The 26899-nt window shown below is 37.8% G+C and overlaps 1 protein-coding gene across 1 annotated transcript in view; it reads left to right on the top strand.

The window, feature by feature from the left end:
* The window catches only part of CADPS2 (calcium dependent secretion activator 2), a 289954-nt gene that overhangs the window by 53765 nt on the left and 209290 nt on the right, over window positions 1–26899 (top strand). The window contains 1 exon segment of the mRNA XM_018067963.2: window positions 5474–5587. Coding sequence (XP_017923452.2) covers window positions 5474–5587 — 114 coding nt within the window.

The following is a 26899-nucleotide window of genomic DNA, read 5'->3' as shown; positions in this document are numbered from 1 at the left end:
TGGCACTTAACCAACTACCTTTAAAGGCAGAATAAAATAATAGGAAACAAAATCTAAAAAAGAAACTAACAAAGCCTGCGTAAAGCACATACATACTCCTTTTATAGGCACGTAGATAGATTAAAGCTTGGTTTGATGTGCAAGTGGACCTGCTAGATGTGTAGGGCCTTGAACACATGGTCTATTTGAATTGCTAGGAAATTATGGGCAGTTGAATTTTTATCATCCTGGAAGTTGTGTGTTAAACTGAGTGTCGCTGTAAATGCATTGACCTGTTGAATCATCCAGATTTTGTTCTGGCTGAGGGTATGGGCAAGTGGAATGGTTAGTCCTTGACATTTCTACTCTTTTTTCATTTTTCCTTGGCAAAGAAATTGTCAGGACAAGAAACAAAGCTACATTCAGGAGATGAAAATTTATCTCTTGGCTGAAGTGGAAGGGAGCAACAGCTGTTTGAGGGAACCCTCACTTGGCTCTTTTCCCTTCTTGTCTCAAAACGTATTTTTGACTGAAGTTTTTCGAAAGCAACTGCTATTGTTAAAGGCATTAAAACAAATGGCATATTTTTAAAATAACAGAGCTTCTAATTTTTTTGGAAGTGTTCGGGGACTTCAGTCATGTTTGGTGCTACAGACAATACACATTGCAGCATTGAGGGTTCGGGAAGTGGCTCTTTGGTTGCCTCCTCCCTATCCCTGTACCTTTGCAGTCTGCTTAAGAAATGTTTTGTCTAGCTCTGTGTGTAATGGCAGTCATCACCTCCTGCTATTTCCCTAAAATACCCATATGGTCTGAGAAACTTAATTTCGCACTACAATGTGGGAGGAGAGAAGAAGAAATGCTGTTGCTTGTGTTAAGATCAGGGGTAATTGATCCTCGCAGAGATCCCAAGTTGGAGCGTGAAGACCTGCAACCTACGGTGTTCCTGAGATGGCCACAAGGTGGCAATGGCTCAGAATGTTACTGCTCCAGTACCAGCTCCTGGCTCACTGCACTTGTGGGGAACAGGGGAGTGTTGCTTACCAGCATCTGCGATGCTCGAGGGGGCAAGCCAACGCACTGGCCACATGTTAACCTTGTTCATTTTTAAGCCCAGAGTTTTCTAAGGGACAGTGGTGCTGTGAGTTATGTCTTTGCCAGCTGCTGTTGGCTGCATATGATTAGGGCAGTAGTGAGCTGCTCTGTTTACTTAGGCAGTGATAAGCAGATGCTCTTAATTGAGCATCAGACTCAATGAAGCTATAGTTTTACTTTTTTCCTTCTATCTTTTAAAGAGAAATAAGCCGTATTACTGTTAAAAATGCATAGATGCTTCATTTTTCCTTCAAAATGTTGAAATTTATTATTTAAGGAAGTAAAACTTGTGACGTTGGAACAACTCTCTAAGCTGCCAGATCTATTTGAAATGCAACTTCTTATAAAAATAAGAATTTAAACTTTGTGTAAAATCCGTTTATTAAAATTGTTTAAAGGTATGAGTGGAGCTAAACTAGAAATGCCTCTAGGTTTTAATACCCAAGTTTTACTTTAGAAGGCAAAAAGCAATTGTTTAAAGTGGTGCTTGAAGAGGATTATATTTGGATATATAAGACTTCTTAGACACGTTAAATGCAAGGTTAGAAATGTTTTTAATAGTTCAGTGCTTTAAGCTCTTTCTTACCTTTGTATTACTCTGTAAATTATAAAAAGTTAAATTGATACTGTAACTTGAAAAAGTTATTCTTAATTTAATTAAGTAGCTCTTTGAGAAGTTTACCATAAATATATGTTTTCATTCTTTGACAGTCTACTGAGATTAGCAAATGTAAAGTAAAAAAAATAGCGTTACCTTTTTTGAAGGCACAGGGATGGAGGGGAAAAAAAATTATTTCCTGTGTGGCTGCAATAAATTAAAAACAAATTTTAGGGTAGTTAATCTTGTTTTGCCTTAAATTTGTCTTTCCTTGTCTTCAGTTGTTTTGCAGAGTGCAATCAAACCTGATATTCTGAGTCACTGAAATTTAGTTATACATTCTCCCATGAAGCAGCAGTAGTTATTTATGAAGTATCACACAGAGTTACAACAACACATTTCATACCACTGAGAATGCGCAATCCAAGTAAGCAATACAAAACTGAAGCAGCTTGATGGAAAGCAGCAGAATCAGTGAAGATTTGCTGTACACTTCAGGTGGTATTCACTTTACATTTAGGGCTACATGAAGTAATGTAATTTTTTGCTTTATTTTATGTTTCCTGTTCATAGTTCCTTCTGTTAGAATTAAAATGTGGAAACAGAAGCACTGACAGTAAAGATGAGAGGAAGTTGGGAGGGACTGCAAGCACAGGTCTGATGTGTATGGGTCTTGCACAGAGCAGAGCAGGAAAGGGCACATGCAGTGGAAAGGCAGTGGTCCTGCAGAAGGACTTTGAGCTCCATTATGTGAAGTCCTGCCAGAGAAAATGTGTCCAGGCTTACTGCCCTTAAGTTTAAGCATTTCCTTTGGGATTTTGGTTATGCGTGATGTCCTCATCTCTTGTTCCATGTTGACCAAGATGGACAACTTCAAAGGTAGCCCAAACTTCAACAAGTTGAACTGCTTGACAGTGTCCAAGAGTCAATGTCCTGTACAGTCGCCTCTTTCTCTCCTCTTGCTATTGCAGCATTCTAATGCAATTACACTTCCCTTTTTTCTCTGCATTTCTAAGCTGCTACTTCTACTGTTAGTTTCGTTTCCTTTTTAAATGCTGTAAATTGAAGAGTGCTAATGAATTCATTAAAAATGACCGACATTAAAAAAAAGAGAGAGAGAATTCACTGTACACATAATATTCTGAGAAGTTAAAAAACCCAGAGGAGCTGTATGTGGCAGTAGACTACTAAAAATTATTCTGTATCTTGACAGTTAACGCAATTGAGTTTCTATATATGACAATATTTGAGACATGTAAAATAGACTTGAGGTCATCCTTAGTGCAAGTTGTAGCTTTTTATATTTTACACTGGAAATATTACTGGTTTTTAGTATTGTGGGATAACTTTATTCTGCACATCTAGATTTTGCAATAAAACATTAGTAATTTAAGAAATATACAGTAATCCTAAAATGCCACTCAAACCTTAGAATTTCTAACTACCTAAAGTAGTGAATATGAAAGCCATATATGAATATTTTAAAGACATTTCAGCTTGCTGAACTATGATGGTTAGAAATGAGAAAGTTGGAATTAAATTTATGTTTCATTGCCTTATTCATAATGTTTTTGTTTCATATGTGGATAATAGACAAGCAAATCACCTAAAGAATGAAGTCTGCAAGCATGAAAACACATTTCCATAATTGTCCTGGCAGGAAGCCCATGTGTTCTTGTGGCAGAACTGTGAATATTCCATGGGATGAAGGAGCTGCTTGCTCAGCAGTGGGGCACTGTCTGCATGAGTGCTCGTCTCTTTTTTAAGTCACAAGAGCAAGTGTATGCTGAAAAAAGAATTCAAATCATCCTTAATGATTTGCATTTTCTGATATTTCAGCTTGTCTAAAATATTTAGAAAATGAGAGAAGAATAGGGGGAATCAAATAAGGGGAATCAAGTTTGATTTCTGTTACAAACAGCTAACATCTGTGGTGCACATTCTGTGCAAGGAATGGATGTTTGGCAGGTAGGTGGATAGATACCATTTTTGGTGGGTGTACAGATATAATACAAATACTTCTCTCCCATTGATTTTTAACTAGCAGTGGTACAGGATGGCTTGGGTAAAGTGTTAGGCTGCTGCTCTCTGGAATTCCTGCAGGAAGTTTATCCAAGTCACAGCAACCTCTGTTGAAGTTTGCTTGCCTCAACAGGAGGCTGTTTTTTTCTGTAGGGGTCTCCTGGGGCTTGTTCTATGTTGTTAGTTGTTCCATTAAGATGAGGAATAGAATTATCATTTATTTTTACCTAGCTTGGATTATTTTTTAAGGGCACAGTTCTTTGACTTTGCATTGCTACTGCCTACATTTCATTATTTTTCAGTGGATTTCTGATATCAAGTTTTAGATGACATCTAAACTATTGTTTCCTGGCAAAATAGAACAGCTTTCAAGTGTGCCGTCAATTTGGAGAGTTTTGCAGAAAATTACTATGTTTCATAGGAGCACATGAGTCTGCAAACTTAGCAAAGTTTGTGTAGGATGAAAATTCTCCCTTGATATGAAGAAAATAGAGGTTATCCAAGGTAGGCATATTATCAGGATAGCAGAGATTTTGCTAATTTATAAAGTGTTGTATATTAAATGACTTCAAAGTGTTGACATAAGAGACCTAAAAGCCCAAGGTCACCATATTTACCGTAGATGCCAAAAAGTTCTTCAGTAAGAAATGATTATGCCATTGGGCCAATGTTATTTGCTCCAGATTAACCATTACAAATATAACTTTTTGCCCTCTAGGAAAATATTTCCAATTTCTGGCTATATGTTTATTTGTTTATTTGTTTTAATTAAGCAAAATACAGGAAGGATGAAAAAACTTTTCAGTCAGTTGGTTTTGAATGTTTTATAGTGCTAAAGTTCAGGAAAGACTTTACTTGAGTTTTTATGTTCTGGAAAACAACTGAAAAAACCCAACTATTTATACCTCTTGCTTTGTTATATTAATGTTAGTGGCAGTCTCCTCTGATGTGATATTCAAACTTCTCACAAATTTGATAGGGAGAAATATCTTACTAAGTATTTCAAGAGTTGATAGGAACCTTGGCAAAAGACCTCTGTCTGGATCCTTCTAGAGCTTTCAGACTTTGCTTTTCCCCATAACATTAAACTTTGATAAAACTACATTGACTGCAAGGTTTAGTCATGTAATGTGTTCTTCTAGGAGTTTGTTTTCAAAATGTATTTAACTTTGATATTACACCAAATGTAATTTGGTGTCAATCTTTGAACCTTTTGGCTGCTGTTACCCAAGATTAGTTGTTTCATGTCATTCATAGTGTTATAGCATCAGTGGCTACAGGTCCATTTTCTTCACAGTGAGCATGCTTGTTGAAACATTCCAGGCGTAGTGCTGGATTACTCAAAAAAATTGAGGTCTCTCAGTTGTTTTTATTTAGTTATTTGAAGGTAGAAAAAAAATGACATATTTGAAGACTGGAGCTAAGTTTTATTAGCTGGTACTGCTACCATGGGGGAGGTCAACCATTATATTCAGCATATGCATATAAAATACTGCTCATAAGTATCCTTGCAGACTTACCTGTAGCATCCCAAAGACACCATGGAAAGGGCAGAGATTTACTTGCACGCTGTGTGCCTGCATGTCTGGCTGCCACAACCTGGCTTGCCGAGGTGGGACTCTGAAGAGCTGCCATACACTGGGGAGCCAGGTGGCCAGGGAGCCCCTGCCTTTTCTTGCCCATCCATGGCTTCCAACTGTGTATAGTGCTGCTTATTTTTACTTCAAGACTAACTGCATTTATCATTATTCTCTCCCCTCTCCGTTTTTTCTTGCACAGCTCAACAAGCAGCAGCTGCAGTTACTGAAGGAACGTTTCCAGGCCTTTTTGAATGGCGAGACGCAAATCGTAGCAGATGAAGCCTTTTGCAATGCTGTGCGGAGTTACTATGAGGTGAGATATGTGCCTTGTTTTCTGTATTATTTAAACAGTTCACAGTATGCCTGTTAGTGCAGGTACGAGGAAAGTAATCTTAAGTTTCAAAGGCTGTGAACTTCCAAACCTACAAACAGTTTCTTCCTACTCCAGCTTTGCCATTTTAAAAGTTGAAATCTACTGCCTGGGCACAAGAGAGAAACTGAACTGGAAAATACTCAGCCTTTCTGAAGAAGGGGAAAATTTAAAAAAAGGAAGATAAAATAAAAAAAAATCCTGGTGCTAAAAATGTTTCTGGCAGCGTTTGATACAACTAGGCACCACTATCTTTATGTCCATATGTCTAAGGTACCTCTTTTAATAAGCACTTCAGTTTTAAGTTGCCATCCTGAGAAATACATCTTCTGATTTTTAGTTACCACGCAGAAGGTTTTGGAGAGAACCTACCAGTTCCCTTCCAAAAGAACAGAAGGTTTCCATGCAGCTGGGCTAGCTCTCACATACTGTTGTGTCCTCCCAGGCATGTTCAATGCCTTCAGTGCATATCCATAGATGTGGTTTGAATTGCCTAAGGGGCAGGTCCCATACCAGACTAGAGGACAGTTCACTGTCATTTTTTTTAACCTCAGAAGCATATGGCTAGCAAATTAGTTTCTTACTTAAGCAGATGTTACAGTGAATTCATTTTTTTCCATCTAACTGCCCAATGAATCACAAGGGCTGTATGTTAAACTTCTATGTCTTTTGAGGGGCCTTCCTCCATATTTCAGTCTACCACTTTTTTTTTTCAAAATTTTTTCTTTATTTTTTTGGTATATTATTTGTTCCTTTTCTCTGTCAGCTATTCTTTGCTAGTGAATAAGCTTTTCTTCAAGGAGAAAAAGATGTGATTTAGGTCCTAGCTTGGTTTTTGTCTACATTAAATTATATTGCGCAACAAAAAGAGAGAGGGGTGCGCAAATGGTTTTCCTGTTGTACTTAAATCATAGAAATCAGTGTGTAGAAACAGAACTATCTGTAGAAATCATAGAACTCAGTGTGAGTTTCTCCAAATTATAATCTGATAAATATTATGGCATTTGAAATGAAGGAATTCTCATAAAAACACTTGTGAAAGGATGGGGATGGGTCTTCAGGTGAAATGAGAATATGAACACTCACAAGGTATGATGTAGGTGTGTGAGAACACTACAGAAGTTTTTAGAAAGTAATCGATTTTTCTGTGTAACTGCTGAAGAAGTTGAGACTGGGAAGAAGGAAAGTTTGGAAGACAGTGCAAGGCAAGGCTGAGCTAGTTAGCAACCCAGAGATAGGTTTTAGAGTAGCGGGATGCCTCAAGACACTGAAGGTGGGGTAGAATTGAAAAGGATAAAATGTTTATAGTTCATTCTTTTAGCACACTGGGTAAAAAATTGTTTTATTAGAGGAAGTAACCTGCCTTTTGGAAAAGATGTGATAGTGAATAAAAATGATTTTAAAATAAATGTCTAAACAGTAACTGTTCTGTTAAGATTTACTTCATCTCCTGTTGCTGAGATTTTTTGGGCACATTGAGAAGTTTGATTTTTAGGATATCTGCTGTTGCAATGAAAGGCTACACATAATAATCTAAGATAGCATTATAAAATGAAAGGCTCAAATTTTCCAGCTATTTTCAAACATTCACTTCTTTGAATTAAGTGTTCAAGTGTTCTAGGTGTCCAGTTTCAAATAGAGAATTCTAAAAATCTCAGCATCACTGTCAAGGATATAATGACAGCAAGGGCTAGTAGGATCTCTTCATCCTGTGTTAATACATCATGATCTGATAGATCAGCTGTAATTTGGTTCTTCAGTCTTTTTTTTTGTTGTTTATCCCAACCTCCCAATTCCATTTTTCGTCCTATCCACAGATTTCCTTCCAAACTTGTACAACCTTTTCCAGTTGTGCAGTTTAAGTCAGTGTTTGCTAGTAATTTTTAATTTCTTTTCAGGGTTGTAGTTGATAGTCACCAGTAGAGTGAATGAATAGTGCAGTGGTGGAATTTAGCTGGAGACTTAGTTCAAGCTACTGCTCCTCTTTAATGCATTTTAATAAAGTTTTATGCATCTGACCACATACTGTCATCATTGCTTATATGTGTCTCTTGTGCTTTTTTTAATTTTGTTACTCATTTGTTGAAAATATTAATCTATATTAATTCTTCATGTGTTCTGCTGATGCTGTGCTCTGATGGTTTCTATGTCTACCTCATCTGGTCTGTCACATTTTCTTTGTGGTGATGTTTGTTAGTAGTTTGAATTATGGACACCTTCCTTGTTTCTGTCATACATCATCTCACAAACTTCAGTGTTAATTAACTTACACTTTAGTTGCTGGCCTACAGTTCAATTTTACCTGACAGGGAAGGGAACAAATATGTGGTCTGCACAGTAATTATTTTATTCTGAAAATTATTAATTTGCCTTTAATCCTGTGCAGTAGTCATGGTTTCAGACTTATTAAAATATTGCTTGCAAATCCAGGGTATATTAATTACTATAGTTGATTTCCCACTCTTTAACTTTGAATATGAAAGAGAAGGTCTGTTTTGGGGATGTGACAAATTCTGTATCACTAGTTGCAGGTGTTTTGAGTCACTATAATCTGTAATTACTGGGTTTGTTCAGAATGTGTCCTCTCAAAAATGTAAGAGTAAGCTCTAAAGATTTAGGAACTTATTATTGCTCAGTCTTTGATTTACTTTTCTATAAATATTTTCAGAAAAAACAATTTATTTGCTAAATAAGTAAATAAATAAGAATTTCAGCATTAATTTCACTGTGATGTAAGAGTAATGGTTTTTAAGACTTACTATGAATAATGTGGCATTGGTTTTCATTTATCTTAAAAATGTAGTAGGAAAAAAAATCATAGGAAAAGTTACATAAACTTCTCTTTAATTTCTAGAAATTATTATGTTCATGTTCTATGTAGTGTCCCCCTAGCATGCCACCACACTTTCTGATAGTCTCACTGAATTTAGCATGTTTCATTTTTGTGTTTGTGTAATTATGATTGGCTTGAGGAATGATTCCCTCTTCCATCCCAGTTTCAGCAAAGGCATGGAAATGTTTACAATTCTCTTTCTGAAATCATTCTCTCAGAATTAGCATGGGGGGGGTTGGTTTTGTGGTTTGTTTGTGTGGGTTTGGTTTTTTTTTTTTGTTGTTGTTGTTTGTTTGTTTAAATTCCATTTCAAACATTGAACCAGATTCTGATTGATAGAACATCAGATGCTGGTGCTACTTTTCAGATAAAGAGGAAAGTTCAATCATATGGCAGTTTTTTATAAGTAATTATATTGAACACACTGCTAAGTGTAAAATTAAGTGAGAAAGTGATTTGTGAAATAAAATCTTTTTTTCATAATTCAACCCAGTATTTTAAAAACTTGTCTGTAAAATAGTAAATAATCTTTCATTCATCAATTCTTGCATGCTCTTTCATTGAGGTTGGAAAATATTCTTGTACAGAACCCTAGTAGGTTCATTCACCACCTCTAATATACTTACCTTTAATAGGTATGCATGTATCTTGGGCTAAACTCACAGTGCTAATTCTTTAGTCTTGAATTTATGCGGCCTTAGATATCATTAAAATGGGTGCGAAGAACTATAATGAATGTTCGAAATACTGTGGAAAATTTTCAAATTGCGATGATTGCAAGTTCTCAGGTTTTCAACTCTCTGCTTACAGCAATGTGAAACTGCAAGAAATGTTATATACTGCTCTTTTTCCTGTTTTTCTTGCTGCTTCATTTTAAATATGTGGTTCTAAATCATAATTACTGCATGCTGCTTAAATCTGAATATTAAATGCAGGATCTGTAGCAGTGTGAGGCATTTGCAGAATTTAAAATCAGATTTAGCTCAACTGTACCAGTTTGCCTGTGATACAAACATCGTATTTAACTTACTTTCTATTTAAATTGAGGTGTTATAGTCCTTGGCAAATTAAATTGTTTTCTGCCACAGTCAGGCCATAGGAAAGAGCTGAGGTGTGGCCAACAGCAAAAATTGATGAAGCAGGAGATTTGGGTACAAACCTAGGTAATAACTAGGCACTGGCAAATTGGAGGAGGGGTTTAAAAAAGATGAACTGAAAGTAGAAAACAAAGAAAATCAAAAATAAAAAAGAGCATAGAAACCATGTCACAGAATTATAGAATGATTTTGGTTGGAAGGGACCCTAAAGATCGTGTAGCCCAACCTGTCACAGGCAGGGACATCTTTCACTAGGTAAGTTGCTCAAAGTCCCATCCAGCCTGACTTTGAGGACTTCCAGTGATGTGGCATCTACAGCTTTTCTGGACAATCTGTTGCACTATTTTACTGCCTTTATTATTAAAATTTCTTCCTTACATCCAACCCAGGTCTATCCTTTACAGCTTCCTAGGTGGTAACAGAAAGCCTTTCCCTTCCCTCTTACCAGTGTAGGTAGGCAGCACCTTTCAGCTTCTGTAGTAAGTAGACCAAGTGTCCTACAATTACCAACCTTCTTTAGTACCAAATCCTGAGCTGCTGATGCAAGTCTTTTCACTTACCCTCAGAAAAGGATGAATTGTGTTTATGGGAGATTTTTTGTATGAAGACATTAAGATGATGTGTTTCTCTGTAAAGACATTAAGTTGTTGTGTTTCTGTAAAGAAAGGAGTGAAACAATGCTATTTCCATCCATAATTCTGGATAACTTGGTCTGAAGATTTTTGGCATGGAAATGAGGGGCGAAAGGGTCTTATTGATGAAATGAGAGAAAGGAACTAGCTTTCTGGACTGTGGTACTTTGGTTGTTTTTACAGTTTTATTTTTAATATCAACTGTTTTATTCAAGGCAACAAAAGGCATTGTTGATCCTGATGAATATTTCAGACATGAAGATGACACCTAAAGGAACCAAAATGCATTCATTAGAATCAAAACATAGTACACACAAAATAAATAGTAATTAAATGTTGGAATGTTCTGTTTTTATATTATTGAGGGAAAATAATGAAATTGGTAGATTAAACATTTATTTAAATACCTTAGACTGATAAGTGTAGAAGCTAACAGTGTTTCAGGGCATAAATTCATTGGTTTCTGCTTTCATTTTCCTCAAAAGTCATAATTGGCATATGCATGTATTTAAGGATATGGGCTTTTTGCTCTGCTCAAATCCTCTTCAAAAACCTGAGTACTAGGCTAGTGTGGGATTTATTGTTGGTACAGTCTCATTTGGAGAAACTGTTTCAAAAGGATGTTTTCTTACATTAATATTGTGTTTTGCCTTTCAAGGAAGCCTTTCCACACCAAATATATTTGTAGTTGCACTTATTAGCACTTAGACAGTTTATTTCCTTCCAGTTGCTTTAAAACATTGACAGACTTGAGGTCCATGTAATGTTTGCATGGGGACTGTTATTTTAGAGGTCTGTTTTAGGCTAGGTCTTTGAAAAGCTTCAGAAACATAGGTTTAGGCCACTTCCAAGATAGTTGCCTAACAGAGGTTTATCTAGGTCATCCATTTTGTTGAAGAAGCTCTAATGCCTTCAGTGTTTTGGATCACCAGTCACAATTTGGCATGTAGTGGAGATTGCCTCAGTGTTAGCAGTCTATTTTCCTGAAAGAAGTGAGGGGGAGATAAGTTACAACAAATTAAAACATGCTTTACATGATCTCAACCTCTTCCTGCTAAGGAGAGACTTGATAGAGTGGAGCTGCAGGCTTTGTGATTCATGGCTTTCTCCTGAGAGGCTGTTGTATTGCTATTGCGTGGAAAGTGTATCATTGCTGAAATCCACAGTCTCTTGCATTACACGTAGCTACATGTAACTATTCATTTTCAAAGACTGGAAATCTGCTTTTCACTTCCACCTGTATAGTGTCAGAGAGGCTGTACATCTGCACAGAATAGCTGTTCAAACTGTCTGTCCAGTCTCTTTGGACACTGGTATTTGTGGATGATCACTGTTAATTTGTCTGATGATGTCATAGGGTTTCTATGTTAGCATTGTTGTAACAGACTTGTATTTCAAACTTCTAAATGAGGTAGATAGTTGATGGATGGAGTTTAGTGCGTTAGTTACATCAATCCTTTGATTTGGAAGTTGTGTGTGCTGATAGGAAGAGAGAAAGGAATGGCCCACTGAATTTAGATGAAAAAAAATTCCAGTACCACTATCCTTTTTGTTCGTTTTGTGACTGCTGTTGTCCCAGGCAAAGAAGGATTCCTTGTAGGTCTGACTCTTCACCACAAAGATAATTAGTGTTGGGTAGTGAGGTGTGTCTCTAATGTAGTAAGCATTATGTGACATTAGTTACTTGTTTATTAGATAAATTCTGAATGTCTGTTAATATGAACAAACCAATTAGAAAATCAGGAATGGTTTGAACTGTTACACAACAGTGAATTAGGTCTGCTTTGCTTTACTGTTTTCTCCTAATCCCAGTGCTGTTTAACTCAGTCTCAGAGTTAACTTATCTGGACCTTGGTTTTGCAGTTAACAGCATGTTGCACTGAGGCACAGACTATACACATTTTTTTTGATCTTGTCTTCTGGGCAACTAAAAGCAGTGGGGATTTTTTCAGCTAGCCTGATACTAGCAAGAACTGTGACAGTTTAATATATCTGCCAAAATCTTGCAGGAGATATTACCATTTTACTCTTTTTAATCTGAAAATCATTATTTAGAAGGATTTTTCTTTTGCTAGATGATGAAAGGATGGCAACTTTTGATCTTTTTAAGTTATTCTTCCTGATGCCTTTTCCAGGTCTCAGGACAGAGCTGACTTCAAAGCCCTTTGGATGTGGAAATAATATAGCAAAATATTTCAGTAAGAGTCATGTTGATGCCAATGAATTTTCCTTTATGCCTTTATATTGTAATGTCTGTGTGTTCCAGTCAGCAGTATCTCAGGGACTCTCCAAATCAACGGCGAGCAACAGGACACTTTTTCTCCTTTCACCAGTCAAACAGATACTTAGATATTTAGAGAATTGCTCTCTCTCTCCATGACCAGAGGGAGGCATGTAGTTTCATGTAATATCATACAAGTGTCTCTGTACAAGACAAGTGAAAATTCCTACAAGATTCCTATGAATTCCATTTGAGCCAAAGTTATTCCAATCAGGGTCTCTGTCACCTGACTCTATAGGTTCTAGAATTTTCTCGCATAATTTCTTTAGGCTTCAAGTTTGGATTTAGCAATCTGCTGTAGAAAGTTGCCATATTTTTTCTAAATAATCATTTCACTGAATAGCAAGCAACTACTATCTAAATGAGTTTTTGATCTACAAAAACACAAAAAACCCTGCAAAACCCAAACAGTAAAACCCAAACCAATGAACCAACCAAACACCCCAACCCAACCCACTAAGCAAATGGGTAGTAAAGGAGAAAACCTCCAGTTTTCATGTGCCTTAGATTGAATTTCTAGGGCTGATATTTACTCTCTATATTATTTCGCTTACCCTTGGATTTCTAGATGGTTGGATAAATAACTTTTGTTCGCATATTTTGATTGAACCTCTCTGTCGCTTTTTTACTTTTTGTTACAGAACTTTACCTGTCAAATCCTTAGAGATGTGTGACTTGTCAAAATCTTTTAAACTTTAAAGTAATGTCTTGAAAAAGTGGCATTTTCTCTCAGGGGTGAGTTTATAATCTCTGAGTAAACTAAGCTAGTGAAAACATGGCAGTAAGGGATAAAAAGGGTCAGCGAATGCATGGCTGAGATCCAGAAATCAGTAAACAAGAGGTGAGGTTTTAAATTCTCACTGATCTCTCTCAATCCTGTTTCATATCTGTTATGTTACTAATTTCAAAAGACAACAACAAATTATTATATCCAGAGAATTGTGTAGGTAGAACACAGACAGCGATGATGTTAGTATTTTCTAAGTGATGATTTTCAAGTTTTGATTGATCTACATTTCCTACCATGGGGTATTTCTGAAAAGCCACATTGGAAAACAGGATTATTCTCAAGCTTTTATTTTCTAAAGTACCATAGAGATGGCTTTTTCTATTTCATGTTGTCTTAAAAAAGTTTTACTTCTCACAGAGCAAACAAGAGGTTTCTTCAAAATAAATGTAGGCATAAAATTTCTATCCATGCAAGATTCTCAACACAAAACAACATTATCTTAAACAGAGCATACTAAGAGAAATAGATTACCCAGTCTGTTCCAGTTAGTAAATGCTGCTTTGAGCACTGCTAGTGAACAGTAACTACCTCATTAAGGAAACTTTCTTTCCACTTTGCCTTGCAATAAAACCATTTCTCCTAATTTCCTAGTTCAGTTTTTCTTATTAACTTAAGCTCATTGCATTAACTTAAGCTCATTGCTTAGCTTGTTGTTTGTTAAATGTGAATTGTACAATCTCTTCTCTTATTGTATTATCCTTCGTATAAATGTGTCTATCCTGTGCCGCTTTAGCAAAACAAAAATACTGAACAAATTCCAAATTCTTAATCTGTAGTATAGAATTCGATATCGGGCATTTATTATGATCCCTCTTTGGACTTTTCACTTTTCTCATTTCTTAGGGTTTCAAACAGAGCCCCAAATCCTGTTACAGTTCTGATACTTTGAGATGCTTTATGTTTGAGATGTTTTAGTCCTGTATTTCCTCTCACCCAGATAGGTGGTGGTACTTACAGAAGTGAGTGATCAGAAGGGATTTGAATTTTAAGAATGATGTAAAGGAAGGAAAATGTGTCTGCAGGTGTTTTGAGCAGGTGTCTAGGGCAGCTGTACACAGAGCTACCCCGTCTGTACCTCAGTTAGCTTGTCCAGAACTGACTTCTGTCTGTCTGCTTGCCAGCATGTTGTCCCAAAGGTGTGCTCCAACATTCAGAGATGAGTCCCACACAGCCTCCCTACTTGCACAGTTGTCAGTGACTGGCAAGGTGATTAAAGACTGTGTTGCTGGTTTGTTTGGTTTTTTTTCTTTTTTCTTATGAAATAGTCAAAAGATGCAGTTCTGCATCTCCACTTACAGATCCATGTGATCCTAGATGTGTGTATGATTGAATTTCTCTGGATGTTTTTGAGTTTCTTGATATTTTCAGAACTGATGGCAAAATAAATGTTAAGATGCTCACCTGTGCCCTGCTACTAGGGCAGCACTGCCCAGCTAGAAAGCTGTGACTGGGTGATTGGGGCATGTGAGCATCACATAGCTTTCAGCGTTTTCCCTCAGTTTGAAATGTCAGCATGCTGGTTTGCAGCCCAGCATGAGAAAATAAATAATCTCCTGGGGATGAGGCCTTGATGTTTTTGTTGCATTTAAGTTTTCTGTTCTTGGTGTACCTTTCCCAAACTGCTCTGAGAGCAGCAGTCATCCTTTTTTTCTATGTGTTTACGTCTCTGCAATTTTCACGGTAATAAATATGCTCCATGAATAATATGTGATTCTGCTCCTTGTATGCAGGTATTACTGCAGCAGAGCCTTCTGAGTTTAAGAGTAAAAAGTACTTTAATCTACTTTAATCAGACACAAGCTTTCAATTTCAATGAAATCCAAGCTTTTCTCAAATCTTTATTCCTGAATAGGCATAAACACAGACTTATCTCCCTGTTTTGAGTCTATTCACTCACAAGTCTTCTATAATCTTTCTTTGAACATTAACAATAAAAGGAGTCAGTCTGTATATTAGATTACAGCTTGTTTATTTGGTCTTTCTTAGTTGATCTCCTTGGTTTGTTTATGTCCAGAGTCTAGATTGCTGTGGTAGAAATCTGTGGGCAAATTACAAGAGTCAGTATTGTAATACTGTTTCTTCATTTTACTGGTTGTCTCTCAATGTAATTCAGTTTGTAGTGCTTTCAAGAGTGTTTCCTTTGTAAGTAGTTAAACTAGATGGAAGCGAAATGAAACAAAGCAAAGCTAAGTGTCTAGTTCTGTACTGTTTTTCTTGCACTGTCGTAATGAGCTGTGACACATAAAATGTGATTAATAGTACTGAAATGCCCACTGAAATCCCTTTGGCTTTACTCTGTCATCTCTTGCACCTTCCTCTAGGGCACTAGTGCAGCAGTCTCTTATTTGAGGTGAATCTGTACATTACTAAATATCCTTTATTTTTGCCTTCGGTTAAGTAATTTTATAATTTTAAAGTCTAACCTTTTGTAATGGAAACCAAGTTATCTTTTTTCCCTTGGCTTTTGAACTTTTGGTAGCTCAATAAAACTTACTGGAAAACTATGAAAAAACCCCACATAGCCAAATAATTTACCAAACTTGATTTTAAAACGGGCAATGAGCAATTACAAGTTTCCCAAACTTATTAACATTCAAGCGGCAATATTTTGTCAGATCAAAATCCAAAGTATTCAGCATCCTTTCTCAGATACTGCCAGATCAAAGATTTCTGATGAAAAAACAGGGCAGGGGAGGTGTATAATTTCCATGAGTATTCTCCTCGATTCCAACCAGCAGGGCTTAAGATGATCCTCTACCTGTCCACCTTTTCATCACTGGTAAAAGCATAAGGCAATTAACCAGTTCTTCAATTTTGTCTTTCAAAAACCAGAAGAGCTTGTGGTTACTGTGTTCGTGTTCTATGCAGCCACTTCTGTGTCTGGAAAATGAGCCTTGTATCAGTTGTCAAAATATTTCCTTTTCTCATTTCTCAGAAGTTTTTTTTTTTTGGGGGGAGGGGATGTGGGGGAAGTTTTAGAAGCCTTGTTGTCTCATCTCCAGAGTCAATTGGTTTCCTCGTCACTACTGTAGCGGAGGTGATTTTAGTTGCTCTCTGACCATTCTTTCTCAGTTTGGGTTGGGAGGGAACGATGGACTTAGAGAAGTGATCTTAAAGTACAAACGTTTCTTCTGGACAGTGATGTCCTGTCCTAACCATTATCCAAATGTTCAATTTTGAAAAGACCAAATAAGCTGGTCCTTGAGGCCCCAGTAATTGATGTAATTCAAGTAGCTGGAGAAAAAAGTTCTTTTGAAACACAGGTTCTGATCTGCAGCAGTAGTTGGTGATTAATTGTAAACGATCCCTGTTGCCTTAATCCAAGTCTCAGCCTCTAAATGCTCTTCAGTTATGCAGCAAATACAATTGAGAAAATGAAACAATGGAACTAAAAGAAGCAATGCTATACATTTATCTCCCTCTGTTTCACTATGTGCTTTGAGTTGACGGGTCTTCTCTGCCTTGATCCTGGCAATGGGCTCTGAGGGGAATAAGAGTGAACATATGTCAAAGTGTGCTGGGAACCCACAGCTCCACCACATCTGTGCAGCTCACTGTGATGTTTTTAGCTCTCTTTCCCTCTTGGAATAGTGAGCACATCCATAAAGGCTCACTGGGAAGTAAGCTAAAGCTTTCATCTTCAGCATAAAAGAGTTTTACCACTTTTCTAATCCAACTAGCAGTGCGTACTGCTTCAGAAAGTCAGGCTGCTGCTGATGATGAACTGATGAAGAAGGAAAAGGTAAAGTATCCTTCCTTCCTACTTGGGTTCTCTTGTTGTCACCATTATGTCACCATTATACTACTCTGAATGTAGCATAGGTCAAGGCTGTTGTTGAACTTCAAAGCTAAGACTGAAAGGAAGGACAGATCCAAGTCCACACCAATCACAGGCCCTGAAGAGAAGATGAATAGAAGTCCCAAGACTAGTCATCTCCCTTATGTGACTAACGAGTCTCACTGTTAGAGAAGTGAGCTCTAAACACACAGGACTTGTGCTAATGGCCATTTTATGGATATCTCTGAAACAAGAGTTGAGATGTCAGCAGGATCTACTTAAAAAATACTACTCTCTTCTGAAAGGATGCCTTATTTCTGACAAGGAGAACTCTCCTACATTTGAGGATGAACCCAGAAGGAGTAGGTAGTTTTTGTTTCCTTGGCAGTATCACAAAGATGGATCTGAGAACTGCAGGTGGACCGTGATCCTTCCAATGTGCCAGTCTCATCATCATCATGACCCAGCTCATCATGTGCTCAGCTTGTATCTACCTGCATTCTATAGGTCTCTGAGGAGGAGACTGAATTGTCTGCCAGCATTGCCAGACAGTTTGATGATGCAGAGGTCAGACTAAAAATGACAGCAAGAGAGGAAAAACTTACATGAGAGCTTTTGTAACTATTTTAAAACAGCCTGTGGAACAAAGATAAGGCCTCTGAATAGGAGTCAGTGAGAAATTTCCAAGCAGTTGAGGGAAAGATACTTTAACTTGTTCTGAAATGCAGATTTTGATTCTGTCATGAACTCTGAGAAGAATTGTGTATATCACTTCATAATCAGGTTGATCACTGTAGGTGTCTTCAGGCTTAGCATTGTTTTATGGCTCTTGATCTGAATATGCATAATAATTTCTTCTGACTTCAAATATGCAGACTTGCAGTGGCTGTAGGCTTCACAGTAATTCTTTCTTTAAACCCAGTTTCCTCTACTGAAAGGGAAGGTACATCTGTCTTTCCTCAAATGAGACAGGAGGATAATGCTGCTTCCAAAACATGTTCATGAACCATTAAGAAGTTGAATAAATTGTCCTGAAGGTCAAAAATGTGTGGGTAAATAACGTGCTACGGGAACTGAAGTAACTTCAGTAGTCAAGGAACGAGACACTTCTTTTAGATGAAATACATGAGCCCTGTGATTGTCTATGAGCCCAGACCCAATGCTTCAAAAATATGGTAATGACAATGAATACTGGTGGCTGGGGAGTCTACAAAGCGTAAGCAGGCAGAGAGGGGGAAAAACCTTTTTTAATGAAAGCTCTTAAAATGTACTGAGATTAACAATGTAGAAAACATTGCTTATGAAACAGTCTACAAATTTAATTTTTGGAGATGGTCTTGATTTGGCTGTTAGCCTAAGTTGGAAGAGATGTTAATGAATTTTAAGTTGATGATGTTAAACTGTCAGAAAAGGTTATGGTTAAACAGCAGTGTGGACATGTTGAACAGCTTTAAAGCCAACATTCCCTTTCCACTCAACAGATTATGACACAGGAGTTGGTGATTTGAAAAAGAAATCTACTTTTCTTGTCAAAATAGTGTTATAGCTAGCCTGGTGACAGCCTGTGAGTTGGAATTTAATTTCTTACCTTCAGCATGAAATGCATGACCCTTAGTACTCATACTAAAGCAGCATTGCTACTTTTTTATCGTCTTTTTCTTGGCATAGAGCAGATAGCAGAAAGGTCTCATCTGCCTACTGCATGTTCAAATCCATTGCTTTGTTTGAGGAAGTGCCCAGGACTTCAGTGTCCAGCATTCTTCTCTTTGGATACCAATGTAACAATAGAATAATTTGAACTAATGTAAGTATTTAGCTCACTCTTTGTTGGTTTATTTGTTTACCTTTAAAACATATTTCTAAAATGGGCCAATCTGTGATCCTGAAACAGTTCCTGTCCTGGTTGAAATCATTTGGAGACAGAAGCCCATTGCAATTCAGAGATTCAGAATGAGTGCAAAATAACTAAATTACTGTGGTGGATGGTAGTGTAGGATGTGTGGTTTTTTACTTGTTTGTTTTATTTTGTCCATTAACTGGGTAAGCTTTATAGTGAAAGAAGGTAAAGTGGGTTTGGAATACATAGAAGCTTAAAATGGAAGTCTGAAAAAGTCACAAAATTACACTTCTAAAGGTGATTTCTGTAAAATGTTCATGGAGCACTTGCAAAACACATGTAGCTGTGTGACCCAGAGATCCAGCTGTTACTTTTCAGCCTATCATGAGTCAGACAGATGGCCTAAGCATGGCCCATTAATGAAATAAAATGTATTCATAAAGAACAACTACAAGGGAGGCTGTTTATATTTAAAATTCAGCACACATTTAGCTAATTAATAGAGCTTCAGCAAGGGACTCATCACATTACAACCTTCAGAAGTTTGTTTATTCTGGACTATAGCAACATATCAGGCTACATTTTGGCAAAATGCTAAGGTTCTGGTGCTTGCATTTGGATTGACAGGGCTGTTTAAACTAGAAATCCCCCTCAATTTGTTAGATCTGTGCCAAGTTTCAACATGTCCTGTGCAAGGCCCAGAAACCAGTCTTCTTTCTTACATGGAGGTTGGTTTAAATTTGTTTGGAGTTCCTGAACTATAAGCAAACGTGGTGTTTTAAAAAGCAGGATTTAAAACAGATTTTTCCAGTGATTATCTGTTCAGACAAAGGTTGAATAATGGACCAAAACTCTGTGGGAATTCTATGTACATAGAATCATAGAATATCCTGAGTTGGAAGGGACCCACAAGAATCGTCCAAGTCCAACTCCTGGCCCTGCACAGAACAGCCCCAAGAATCACACCATGTGTCCGAATGCTTCTTGAACTCTGTCTGACTTGGTCCTGTGACTACTTCCATGGGGAGCCTGTTCCAGTGCCCAGTCAGCTTTTGGGTGAAGAACCTTTTCTTAATATCAAACCTAAACCCTTCCTGGCATAACTTCAGGCTATTCCCTTGGGTCCTGTCACTGGTCACCACAGAGAAGAGATAAGTGTCTGCCCCTCCACTTCCCCTCATCAGGAAGTTTTAGACTCCATAAGGTCTCCCCTCAGTTTCCTTTTCTCCAGGCTGAACATGCCAAGTGACCTCAGCCACTCCTCATTTGGCTTCCCCTCTAGACCCTTCACCATCTTTGTAGCCATCCTTTGGATGCTTTCTAATAGTTTTATATCTTTCTTATATTGTGGCACCCAAAACTGCACTGTTATTTACAGTTCTACTATAAACTGTGTTTTACACAGAAACTGCTGTTGATGCCTTCCCTTCTGTGAGGGCTGGGTTTGGCAATCAAATGCATACCCTGCAATACAGAGCCAGTGAATTTGGATGGCAAGGAGCAAGAGGTTACCATAAGCAGAGCTGAGTGTTTGTTTTTCATATTTGCATAACTAATCGACAGCTCATTAGGAAAGCTGAAAGCTAGAGGCAGGAAAACAAACTGGGTGCAGCAGAGAAAAATTATTGTTACAGCATTTATGTACCAGGGAAACTTCAATGATGTTAAAAAATTGTCATTCAGGAGGGCAGATGGAGCTGTCTGCCAGGAGGCCTCCAGAATATCTTTCAGCTGTGCTGATGTTGCCATTTCATACAGTGGCTGTGCTTTTGCAGCATGCTGCTTGACTGCTACGACCACGGCCAGAGCTACAAGAAATCCTGTTGCTTGTTATGGTTGCCTTCTCTGAGTGCTCCTGTTGTCCCCTTCCTGGATCTCCATGCTGCATGAGTGCACTGTTGACCTGCTTGGGGCCCAGCAGGCAGAGTGCTGACTATATGGGATGCTGCTGGCTGGGCTGTGAGTTCCGTAGCTGGTCTGAGATCGCTGCCATGTGTGAGGCACCCAGTGCTGCTTCCCGGGGCTCCTCTGTCTGCCAACAGCATCTTGAGATACGCGTGTGGAAAAGAAACTGGTGAGGGCAGTGCCAGCTGTATTGCACTGATTAACAAACAGGATAACCAAGCATAGGGAATGAAAGGATGTATCCAGCCTCAAACAAAACATGTAAAAAGCAAACAGCCTTGCCTGCCAAAAAAATCCACCTCAAGCACCACAAAAAAAAAAAAAAAGTGTTAATTGTGTTAAAAAAATAGCTCTAATCATATATGTCTTGTGGCTATGCAAAATTTTATTGTGAAAGCAATGACAGCAACAGTCTTAAGAAATACAGAAAAAATAGCTGCACAGATAAAGGCACCTTATGCAGTCTGCTGATTTATGTTTGAGAAAGGGAGAAACTTGTTTTTTACTTTCTCTTACAAGGAGGGGAAAAGTTACAATGGAAAAATTATATTTAGGAGATTTCATATTGCTGGTTGTAGAATACCATCAAGTTTTTTTAAGGCTTCTTGCAATGATTTTTCATGTAGAATAGACTTTTAAAGAAAATCTTCTGGGTCATTTAAAAATAAGACTTAAAGAGTATAATTTCCATAACAGCATTCTGAAACTCATCCTGCCTGTTTAGCTGGCCCTGTGCCTTGTGCTGGGAGCATTTCAGTATGTTCTTGAGGAAAATGTTGCAAGGAGGAGGAGGTTTGTTAAGAACTAGCAAAAGTTTAGACAGTCAGAGGGATGTATGAAAAAGATGGGCATCACCTAAGTCAGAAGAGAACTAGGTTGCTGAAAATTAGAAAAAGATTGTACCAGATTTTTAAAAGTAAACCATAGGAGAAAGCAACATTTCAGGAGATTGCCTTGTTTGTAAATGAAATCTTAACATCCTATCTTAAAAAAAATAGGACGAAGTCTGTAAAAACCTTAATAAGTAGTAAAAACCAATCTAAAGAAATGTCAGTTAATCAGAGCATGTAAATTAAAAGCTGAAAATAATTTCCAGTAATCCAAGTGGGTAGTCACGCAAATGGTCCATGTGAAGGGGACAGATATCTTCAGGGTGGTGCAGCATATTTTCAGGTGTCAGGAACCAAACTATGATCTGTAGAGAGCAAGTGGCAACTACAGAAGGGAGACTACTCAAGAAAGAAAACAATAATTGTTCTGCATTAGTCACAGAATCATAGAATTGTTAGGGTTGGAACAGACCTCTGGAGATCATCTAGTCCAACATGCCTGCCAAGGCAGGGTCACCTGGAGCAGGTTACACTGGAATGCATCCAGGTGGGTTTTGAATGTCTCCAGAGAGCGAGACTCCATCACCTCTCTTGGGCAGCCTGTTCCAGTGCTCTCTCACCCTCAATGTAATGAAGTTCTTCATCGTACTGTGGTGGAACTTCTTACATTTTAGTTTATGGCCACTACTCCTCATTTTGTTGCTGGGCACCAATGAAAAGAGTCTGGCACCATCCTCTTGACATGTGCCCTTGAGAAATTTATATGTGTTGATAAGATCTCCTCTCAGTCTTTTTTTCTCTAGACTAAACAGGCTCAGCTTCCACAGTCTCTCTTCATAGGTATCATCTTTGTGGCCCTCTACTGGACCCTTTCCAGTAACTCCTTGTCTTTCTTGTGCTGAGGAACCCAGAACTGGACACAGAACTCCAGATATGGCCTCACTAGGGCCAAGCAGGGGGGAGGATCACCTCCCTCGACCTGCTGGCCACACTCTTCCCAATGCAGCCCAGGATACCAAACTGTAATGAGTTTAATTGCTGTCTATTGCTACATCTGTTACATCTCCAGAAAGGAATATAGAAGAAGTAAAAGAGCCAGAGGAGAGGACATCATATGTGAATATATATGTGTATAAATTTTATATTTATATATAAACCAGTATGCAGATTATAAGGGCTCTTCGGCAAGGCTGCTGGAGTAAATGCAACTACACTTGCAGTTCCTGAAGTGCAGAAGAATTGCTAAACTTCCTGAAACGGGTAAGATTCAGTGGTTGTGAGGGAAAAAATGGATGTGGAAAATTAGGAGTAGTATAATAAAAGTCGATTACCCACAAACTATAGTTGCAAATATGATGGATAAAAGCAATCATATTCAGGAGGAAGGAGAACCTGCAAAAAACCCTGAGTGTAAAACAGTTGGAGCTGGTAACAATCAATATAACTGAGAATGTATGAAATGTAGGAGATTGATAAGAGAAATATTTATGGGGGGAGGAGGGGAGAAGAAATGCCATAGTTACCAAGACAAAGATGGATGTTCTCTGCCTTTGATTTAGCACTTCTTATAGTTCATAAAAGAAAAAAAAAAAAGAGCTCTATAAATTAAAATACCAGAGGTGTTCCTCAGCATCTTCTGTAACTGCTACCTATAACTACTATTAAACCAGTTTTAGTCTAGCAGAGTTCTAGTTATTTTTCTTGTTAACACAAGAAAAAATAGTATGACAGTAATTAATACAATAGTCATTAACTTGTTGGGTAGAACTCCATAAGAACTGGTTGCTTGGAGCCTTTAAGATCAGAATAGCTACAGCCTTGATACATTAGTTAAATACAAGCTATCAGACTATCTATCAGAGTTATCAGACTTCGCATATGGTAACTGAATCAGATTCCTTGCTCAGAAGGTCAAATATTTGTTTTCTAATGGTGAAAACAAGATCATGCTAAGCTGGCAAGCAGTGTTTGACTTTAGGAGCTCTAATACCAATAGCTCCTCCAGAGCTTTTAGCTATTTTTCTGTCTACTCTGTTGGCATTTCATTTTCCTTAAGGCTTCTCTCCAGTGATTTTTTCATGCTTATGTATTTTAGATTAATTGATCACTGGTTAAAACATATTAACATGCCTTAGAGGAGGAACTAAGAATGCAGACTGCTTCCTCCCAAGTGGATGTTGTAATATCACTAATCCAGAGAGCCAATTTCCCATGTCTCAGCTGTATTAGGAAGATGGAGAAGGCTCCTTGACTGAGGACAGTCTCCTCATTTGTGTTGAATTCATTCTCTTAGTAAATAGCAGATGTAGTTTTCATTCTGCCAACCCCCATGATCTCACATTGTGATTAAAGAGGCTTCTCACCTGTGTCTCAGTTAAATTACTTGAACATTTCTCTCCAGGACATGGGGCAAGTTAGGTCCCCCAGCTTGATGCTTGACACCTGAGCTCTGAAGAGAAATAAGATTTTTAGATATAATCCCTTTTGCCTGTGTTTAGACATCTGTGAACCCTGTAATGTTATGCCAGACCTCCAGATACAATTACTTGGAATATGTAGGCACCTTGGCCAGGACTTTCCACTGCGTGGTAAATTACTACCATTGAAGAAGTAGGGTACTTCTGAAGTCTGTCTCTGAGTTTACTCAGCTTCTTGCAGTATAGAGGACTTCTGATATCTGTGTGCCACAATTGTTTAAATAATTGACGAATTAAATAAATGGAAAGAGTGAAATGGGTTTTATTGTGTGTATGTAAATGCTTTCAAACATAGGGGTTTGAGGATTCATTTAAGGCAACCTTAGTGAAAACAGCCCATGGGAGGATTTCTCTCCCCTCATCTCTCTTGTCCCCACTGCATAGCCAAGCTGTGAGCCAGATTTGTCAACTCATAGTCAGAGAGATGAGCAGGTTGTTTCAAATATTATCCATTTTTCATTAATTTTCAGCTGGATCTATTCCTTGATCTGTATGAATGAGTCATGGAATTGAGATCATCAGCAGATTTGAGTCAGCTGCAAGATAGCCACTGAACACTTGATGAGGAATTTGGGCAAGAGGTATTGGCAGCCTTTTGATGGCCACCAGTCTCAGATTGCTGTAAGCGTTTCTGCTCAGGACTGGCCTTGTTACATGTCATTATTTACAGAGCAAATTTTAATGCACACACACACACACACACACACAAATTCAAATTTGATCAGTGAAAGATCTCTCAGTTTAAAGGTATTGTGGAAAATAATTGGACAATGTCTTTTCGTCCTTTTTACAGCATTCTGTAGCAGAGGTCTGAAAATGCTGTCCAGAGATAGCAATTTTCTTTTTTAGTAAAACATAATGTTGCCCCCCTCCAAGCCATCTCCACAGTTTTTCACTTTTAGATAATCATGACTCTGTTCTGAGATGTGAAAAAGCTTTAATAGTATGTGCTTCATGTAGTGTGTGGCTCATAATTCTTACATAAAGACACAAAGTGAAGTGAACCACATTAAACACCTGCAGGAATAAAAAGGATAAGTCAGGAGAGAGAAACCACCTCTGTGTGTTTGGGGTACCCATCTGTGGTACGTGACGTTCCTAGTCCTATTTGCTCAGATAAGAAAATGTAACTTTCTTCCCGCAACGAGAAAACCTTAATTACTGTCTTCTGATCCTAATTGAAATATCAAAAGATGTCATCTAAAAAAATGAGAAAACCAATAACTTAGTTCCATTGGGTTTTAGATTGATAATATTGATTTCTTCTCTGTGGCTGTGTTGGAGTCAGAATTTCTTATTGTTTATGTAGCATTTAGACTAAAGTCTCTCTGGTATAATGGATTATTTTGGAGATCTCTCCAGTCCTTCTCTGAATAAGGCTGCAGAATGGAATCCGAGCCTCGGCTTTACTCTAAAATTAAAAACAACCGAGAAACCACTAGATGAAACATAGTGAATATGAGCATAATATCTAGAATGTTCTAGCAAATTAGGGTTCCTAAGTTACTTTTGGGCTGGAACCCTGCCATATTTGACAATATATAACAAATGCATTTGACAATATATAAGAAAACTGCCTTTTTTCTCACATTATGACTTCCTTCCTTAGTTAACTCCATGGGCATAATGTTCAGAAATGGGCACTGTTCATAAACAATGTTTTTGAAAGAAACAGTGAAAAAGAAACGGTGCATGGAGGATGAATCTGATTTAATGCCTTTGCTCGGTTTTGTTACTTCTGAGTGTGTCTGGGCAGGCAAGAGAAAGGGGGGTTGGCCACGTTTCAATGGCGGCTGCACGTGGGGTCAGGGACCTCCCCTCTGATTAGGGGAGGCTGTATCTTCTGGAATGGAAGATCTCCTAGAAATATTCCATCAGGGAGCATACCCAGTGTAACAGGAGGTATAGAGCTGTAGAGAGGAAAATTACTTCCTGGGGACTAGGAAGCCATTGAAATTTTCTAGACTGAAAAACAAAACTGTGGAAACAGGAGTCTGCATTGAAGTGCTGTTGGACAGGAGATTAAATTTTGCATTCAGGGACTGTTTTATCTGGATTACCCAGTGGATCTAAGTTCTTAATATTCAAAGTTTCCTTCTCCTAGATTGCTATTTCATTTTTTTTTTTAATAAAATATAGCTTTAGAACGTGGAAATACTGGTTTTTTTTCATGTGTTTGATTTAGACTGAATGTAGACAATGTTGGTATACAGTCTTATCTAAAATGGCATAAAGTTAGGTGCTGAAAAAGTAACATCTTGCTTTTAAGTAGAGGGAAATATTGCTGCAAAGCTAGCATGAATCTTTATTTGAAGGAAGGCCAAGATCCAGTCAAATTTCAATGTAAATCTGTTTCTGTTACTGGCATTGAGACATAACTGCCTTTGTTGACATTTTAGTTCAGGGTTTATTCAAGTCTAGTGGTGGCTTCTTAGCTCAATGATGTTTTATTTTTACTGTCAGTTTTTCTTTGCATCCCAAAAGACCAAAGGCTGAGAGTGACAGTGAAGTTTTCCTGCTTTTCACAATGCGTTTATGAGCTGCCTCTATGATTGTTTCACTGCCAGTCTCTTACTTGACGACATTGCAGCTCTAACTGCTTTGGATTGCAAGAGTGAAGTTACACCTTACTCTGTGCCTGGAAGTTCCGAAGTTTTTGGTATAATTTAATGCAGATAGATTCCAAATGCAACCTGCCAAAATATATATTATCTTGCAAGTTAAAGATGTTGAGCTTGGCTCTGTCACCATGTGCAGAAGTACCTGCCAAAACCAATTGGATGGCAGAGCAGGGA

The sequence above is a fragment of the Manacus vitellinus genome, unplaced genomic scaffold (genome assembly GCF_001715985.3).
Source record: "Manacus vitellinus isolate BGI_N305 unplaced genomic scaffold, ASM171598v3 scaffold_13_pilon, whole genome shotgun sequence".
NCBI classification, from domain to species: Eukaryota; Metazoa; Chordata; class Aves; order Passeriformes; family Pipridae; genus Manacus; species Manacus vitellinus.
Note: the sequence above shows the minus strand (reverse complement) of the source record. Positions and strands in the feature narration are given on the sequence as shown.